At 39.4% G+C, this 7,340-nt stretch overlaps 1 protein-coding gene across 1 annotated transcript; it reads left to right on the forward strand.

Moving 5' to 3' along the window:
* Positions 1-2,189: 2,189 nt before the first annotated feature.
* On the forward strand, positions 2,190-3,578 carry LOC140163921 (uncharacterized). Its single transcript, XM_072187226.1, has 2 exons — positions 2,190-2,294; positions 2,594-3,578. Exon 2 carries the CDS (start codon positions 2,625-2,627, stop codon positions 3,525-3,527), a length of 903 nt encoding a protein of 300 aa, XP_072043327.1. The 5' UTR covers positions 2,190-2,294; positions 2,594-2,624; the 3' UTR covers positions 3,528-3,578.
* Positions 3,579-7,340: the final 3,762 nt, after the last annotated feature.

Below are 7,340 nucleotides of genomic sequence, written 5' to 3' on the forward strand. Positions count from 1 at the left end.
AAATGTTTATTGACGACTTTCTCCCACCTGGCGTTTCAGCTGATCAAATTCAGATAGATGCATTGATGGAATCACGTCAAGAGGAGAATCCGTATAAGATTATTGCTGATGTGGTGAAGCATCTCAAGGAACAAGGTGAAGAGTCGTGTCCTGTCATTGTCGATGCTGATGATCTTCAAAACCATCCTGCTTCAATCCTGCGCCAATACTGTGAAGCAGTTGGGATACCATACAACGATAGCCTCTTGCAATGGGAAGCCGGGGATGATATCATCAAGAAGAACTGGTATGTGTCTAAGACACTCATGGTAGGGAATACGATAGGGAATTATTATGGAGCAGCACTGTCCAGTACAAAATTCAATCCAGCCACGGAGTCTCCGCCGACAGCTGACATCCCTCAAGATGTGGTTCGACTAAGCGAGCAAGCTATGCCGTCCTATAAGGAACTTTATGACATGAGGCTTAAACCATAAGGAATTTAATGTTGTGTTAATTAATAATACATAATAGACTCGCATGTAAACTGTGCTTTTACACTTTTCTTTAAAAACCCTGTACTTTTAAGAGAAACTGTAGAATCACGGCTTGCGGGAGAAATAAAATAAAGCGAAAATTCCATTTAACACCACGGATTATATATTTTCAAGCAAATACATGAAATTTTCTGCCTGTTCACTTTTAAGACCGTACTTTTAAGGATAATTTCCTTTACGTGTCACTATAATTCACGCATGTTCTTTTAGCAACTGTATTTACGGTTACTGTTTTTTACCCGTAAGTTACTGCCAGCAGGTATTCCGATATTTTAAAGTGAAAACAACTTATTTTTACAGTGTACCGCCGCTCTTATAACCTCTCATATAATTTGTATTATATCGCGAATTAAAAAAAAAAGATATCAAACGGACATTCTATATTCAGAATGCAATCTAGTGTGCTCTCAGGTTCTACATAAAATACTGTGCAAATGTTGCTTAATTAATTCCTTAATTAAAAAAACCCCGAACAGATAATAATAGTCAATAATATATGGAGGTGATACCAGAAGGTTTTATTGGGTTTAACGAAAGTAATAAACTCTAAATTCAAATTCAGATTAGGTAATATGAAAATGGGGGAAACATAAGAACAAAATAGTTGCCCTAATTTTTTTTTGTACCTGTAAGTATCATAAATGACAAAGCAGAAAAAGAAAAAAATAAGTTTTCACAATTTTAAAATACTTGAGTAAAGTGTCATTTTTCTAAACATTATAGTTACAAAGTACAGCGTCCATGTAGATGGCATCATTATGTATTCCACGAAGCACATTTTGTTTCAACCAGATCCATTGGACCAAAAAGAGAAGCCAAAACGAGCCCAGTATGCAGTTTGTTCAACAACGTCGCCAACGTCTCTAATGCAAATATCGATGTTGAGACGACAATGTCTGCTCCTTCCAGTGGGTTACATCCTGGAGGCTGCTTATTCTTCAAATCAGATCGACAAATATGTTCTGAATCATCTTAACATCATGATACCATGTGGCTTCCGTCACACTTTTATCATCAGAGACCAAACCAAAACGTTCCTGTCATTCCGCAAAGTGTTCATTCAGAGCTCTCCTGGCGTTCCATGAGATCAATTTCAGATGGATATCGTGATGAAACAGCGTCAAAAGTAGAATACTTTGAAAATGACTACTGATCTCATGAAGCATCTCAAGGAACAAGGTGAAGAGTCGTGTACTGTCATTGTCGATACTGACGCCTACATTGTAAAGCAGTTGTGATACCATACAATAATAGCGTCTTGCAATGGGAAGGCGGTGATGGTATCATCAAGAAGAACTGGTATTTGTTTAAGACACTAATGCTGGGGAATACGATAAGGAATTATTATGGAGGATTTTGTTTTTCAATTTTGAAGCTTCTGTAAGTTATTAATGGTAATGCCTGCCTCATCATCACCGTCATTATCTCAAATGTTAACATTCTCAGTGTCCAAATGGTTCTCAAAATGCATCTTGAATACAACGGGCATATGATCCAACTCAATTCTATTACAAATGGCAACATCAGTAAACAAGCGGGAAAATTAGTTGGCTTGGTAAGTAAATAGTCGACTACACTTTTGCTTCGATGACTAATAAACGTGAATACTCCGGAAGCTTGGACGTTTCCGAAATCTGCATGATAGATCACACCTATTGTATAAAGCATGGAGAGGTCATGCTTGCTGTTATAAAGCCGTCAGTTTCCAACTCTACTTCTTCGAAAACTCTCGAGAGCTTTTCATTACCTCTTTTTAAGGTAAGACTATTGAATCATTCATTCCTGTTCAATAATGTAAAGGTTCAAGTGATGGTCATTCATATCGGTTTTAACGTGATCTTGACTCTTGTTAGTCCACTCAAGTCTTTCATTTGTTGGTAGTTGTGTCCTGGTCTTGAAAACTGTGGGTGATCATGTACCATATTGTAGCTTTACGAAATTCTATCGCCTTTTTAAGTTTTGATGATTTTATGATTTATCTGTCTTATCTTCAAATCAAAAGTGCTGAACATTATGGTAATGGTATATTGCATAATGATTGTATTTTCTTGTTGCAGACTAGCTGTTGCTTTATTTCGAACATCCACAATGTCTGACTCAGCGACTGCCCATAAGCCTGTGCGAGTTATGCTGTGGGGACTTCCAAGGTCACTAACCACGGTCCTCACCAAATGCCTCAGCTATGTAGATGGTATTTATGTAATCCACGAAGCATTTACTTCGGCCTTGGTCACTGGACCAGAAAAGGATATCCAAGATGTGCAAGGTTTGGGCTCTTTCATGGAGAATGCTGCCAACATGTCTGATTCAAATGTCGAGGTACAATGTTGGGAAGACAAAATCTGCACCTTCCAATGGGTTAAGGACACAATGGAGGCTGATTATCCTGGAAAGAAGATAATTTTCTGCAAAGATATAGTGACATGTATCCCTAATCATCTTGATATGATACCACGTGGCTTCCGTCACACTTTTATTATTAGGCACCCAACAAAAACGTTCCTGTCACTGCGCAAAATGTTCATTCAGAACTTTCTCCCATCTGGCGTTCCAGTTGATCAATTCCAGTTGGATTCCTTGACGGAATCACATCAAGAGGAGATTCCGTTCAAGATTATTGCTGATTTGGTGAAACATCTCAAGGAACAAGGTGAAGAGTCGTGCCCTGTCATTATCGATGCTGATGATCTTCAAAACCACCCTGCTTCAATCCTACGCCAATACTGTGAAGCAGTTGGGATACCATACAACGATAGCCTCTTGCAATGGGAAGCTGGAGATGATATCATCAAGAAGAACTGGTATGTGTCTAAGACACTCATGGTAGGGAATAAGATAGGGAATTATTATGGAGCAGCACTGTCCAGTACAAAATTCAATCCAGCCTCGGAGTCTCCGCCGACAGCTGACATCCCTCAAGATGTGGTTCGACTGAGCGAGCAAGCTATGCCGTACTACAAGGAACTTTATGACATGAGGCTTAAACCATAAGTAATATTAAGTTGATTGTTGATACATGTTATACCCATACATGTATAGATTAATTGACGATTTATTGATCATGTTGATCACCATCATTTTATTCTATGTACGAGGATCATTCAATAAGTCATAACTTCTCAATTTTTTAAAAATAATTTGCCATAAAATATATATTATATCGCGAATTAAAAAAAAGATATTAAAAGGACATTCTATATTCAGAATGCAATCTGGTGTGTCTGGTGTGTTCCGAGGTCCCACTGTGTAATTGTTGCTATTGTTGATAATAATAGTCACAGAGAAGAAAATATTTCTAAATGTGCATCAAATATCACTTGATGGAGAAATAATATACCCTATTGGAACTCTGTATGAGTGTCACAAATATCAGACAAACACTCTCCCATGATCTAAGCAGGGTTTATAATTAATTATTGCACACTCCCTTTGTTGAATAAATGTAGGCCTCCAAGACATCCAAATCAGTCTGGTATTAAAGTTGCACATGCATTGCTAAAAAATCACCCATTTATTTTCTTAACCATCTGTCTCGATTCGCTACTTGCACGGTTCCGCCATTATGCACTATGTGCGGGGAGAGCCTCGAACTGGCAGCATACATGAATGGGAATTGAACTAGTCATAACGTTCTGTGTAAGGTTACATAATTCTTCCTTTCATGTATGCTGCCAGTTCGAGGCTCTCCCGCACATAGTGCATAATTCGTGCAAGTAGCGAATGGCACAGGAAATTGTCAAAAGTCACGGGGAAAATCTTCAAAAGTCACCCATTTGGGTTACCAAATCGCAGTTTGGCAACCCTTCAAAATGGTTCTTCAAAACAAAAGCATCAAACACTGGACCTAATTCAATAAACAAACACATTACTGTCGACAATTGATTATTGATTATTGATTATATATTAGTGTATTGTGACTGTTTACTCAGTGTTTACTCAGGGCTTAGCTCGCAAGGAGCTTTCAGTGCGTTTGCAACTAATTGTTTAATTTGACCCCTTTAAGGTTATTAATTATTTTAAACTGTTGTGATTTGGTAGTTCACATCATCTGACGAATGGTAGTGAGCTGTGGCAAAAACTGCATTGCTCAATTCATAGCGAGCGTGTAGGAGAATTCAAATATCACAGATATACTTTTATAAGTGCTGCGGTTCTTGAGTTACGTTGTAGAGAGGGCGGAAACAACAACACTTTTGTTAAACGTACATAACTCATTAACAGCAATAAATTAAGCAAGTTTGCAAAGTATACGATTTGTAGAATGAACTTTTGCAAAACATCAAGGTGCTAATTTTCAAAAGTATATTGATCTAGATAATGAAAATCGATTCGACCAACAATACCTCGTCTACCCTTAACGTAAACAAAAACAAAACGACGTTTTATTGAAGTGCGCACAACCTGATTCCTCACCTCAGTAATTTATAGATACCTTGATAACTAAACTTCAACTTTGAACTTCTTGATCCGCCATTTTACAACGTGTTATACATGTATCATGGATGTGGTCTCTAAAACTGCTCTCAGAACCAGCTATGTGATATGGTTATGACGTCAAAACAAAACATTCCGACAGATAGACCTGATGCAAAGCTGGGACCGTCCACCAACTGAAAATAAAGAAAACGTACCAGCACAAGACACTCAGACCTAAATATGTCAAATAACATTCCAACTGATAGTAAGACTGGGTTACTCTGACCACTCTGACCAGTCATTGTCCTTAATGACATTGCACATCTCAGTTCCAACAGTGCAAGCTCTGCTCAGCTGACTCTAGCTCAAGGGTCTGCTGGGTAATATAGGGGCATTGACTTGGCACGCTGGTTTACGCCACTCATGCTAGCTGTTCCTAGCCTGAAAGTAAGACGGAGTGCCCAATCTCTGATGATGGTTTAATTACATCTACCTCTAGGGAAGCGGGACGGTTGGGATCCCTCAAAATCGGTTTAACCCACAAGAGTCTGGTCCTAGGTCCAGAGACCTCAGAGAATTGTTTGATGCCTACCTAAGACAAGGAGATATACAGCTCAAGGAATACTTCCCGAGACACCTTCACATAGGCATTATAATGGAGTGCTCATCTGTATTAGGGTGAAATAAGGCTCCGAAGGTGACTGCGCTGGTGCTCTACAAATGAATTACTAGACGTACGAGTAGGGGATGGCTGATTTGAGATCCCTTTTTTAGGTGTGATATGATAGTCGTTAGCTAGCGTCTTGAGAAAGAAGTGTGCGCCTTGAACTCAAAAACTGACAAAAATATTCTGATTTTATGTGTGCCGAACTTTAGCTCAGCGTAGGCTAGCTCCACTCACTCCCGTAGAGGCAGTCTAAAAGCAGATGACCAATGACTTCATCATTGCGTATACATGCTCACTCACACACAGAGAGGTCAATTACCAGGCTATTGTCAGTAGCCTTAGTCTGATGTCCCTCGGCTCATTATGCGTCTCAAAGGTCGGAACAAAATGGCCATGCGTGGCTGTGGATTCAACCTACCATGGCGATTTCTGCCATGAAGATATCAATGCGATGACACTGTGGCCTGCACATGCTGATTTCTAGAGGTTCAAATTTTCTGTGGTTTTAAATTCTTATTTATTTTTTTGGTTTTTTGTTGTTGTTGTTGAAAATTCCCATAAAATATCATCAAATATAGTCATTTGTACAAAATTGAATAGGTTAAGGTCATATGTATAATGAACAGATCGGGTGAGATATATCTCACGCGATCTCAAGGTGTCATTGAATCCCCAGATTGGATCATTATTACAATATAATGAACAGATTTCGTGTTATTGTTCCTAAAACCAATGACCGTGAAACTAGAACAATTAATGAATACGGACCAAGGTTTGCAGTATTTGCAGTCAATTTTTAAACTAAAATAAACAGCAAGTTGGAAAAGCAAACCATCAGTGTTTGGAAGATGGTTCAGCAGATATTAAGGGCTGTGCAATAATTATGAGCCCCTGGTGAGGGCAAAATTTCGCGTTCCAAGAAATGCTTGCCCCTCATCCTTCGGCCTGCCACCACCCCCACCTTTTCACGGCCTACCAAAAAATCCCCCCTGCACATGCCAAATTTTTGGGATCCCAATTTGCAAACCTTAAATGGTCTATAGATAATCATTTTTAGAGCGTTGTATTTAATGCGCCCCATGAATGTGAATCAAAACTCGATTGCTCCCCCTCTCAGCTGGCCAAACTTGCTTGCACCCCCACGTCCGACTGGCCAAAGTTTTTCCCCTAAAATAATTATTGCACAGCCCGAAATTTTTTCCAACTCGGCTTGTTCCTATCCACCTCATGTCCCTAGGCTATTTACACCAGTTTGCGGTACCCATGGTTACTTTTGCACTGATATTTTTTACTGTATACAAGTCATATCAATCATTCATTTGAATTTTTTAGCAATATGAAATTCGGATCAACTTGCTGCTTTGTGTTTTATGTCCATTGAATTTTCTGTAGAACTCTGTTTAGCGTAAGTGGTACCCAGGGGCGCACAGAGCCAGAGGTGCACATTTCCCAATCGTCCTGCTGACACGCTGCTAAAATAAAATGATTTTTTTGCGCTGAGAGCGTTGTGGCTTAAAACCGGGCCAAAGGAAGTGGCCCGGGGGGGCACTTCCATAGTGGATACGCATCATGTGCCTCGGGAATGACCCCCTTTTTCAAACCGGCTTGTACCCAATGACCCCCTTTTTGTGTTATGGTCCTACCTATTACCCAATGACCCCCTTTAAAAAAATCCATGTACTCAATGACCTCCTTTTTCTATTTCCTGTTATACCCAATGA

The sequence above is a fragment of the Amphiura filiformis genome, chromosome 11, assembly GCF_039555335.1.
Source record: "Amphiura filiformis chromosome 11, Afil_fr2py, whole genome shotgun sequence".
Classification (NCBI taxonomy): domain Eukaryota; kingdom Metazoa; phylum Echinodermata; class Ophiuroidea; order Amphilepidida; family Amphiuridae; genus Amphiura; species Amphiura filiformis.

Excerpts from the sequence above, each read along its gene's own strand:
- LOC140163921 (XM_072187226.1), top strand. The coding sequence starts at position 2,625 with ATGTCTGACTCAGCGACTGCCCATAAGCCTGTGCGAGTTATGCTGTGG.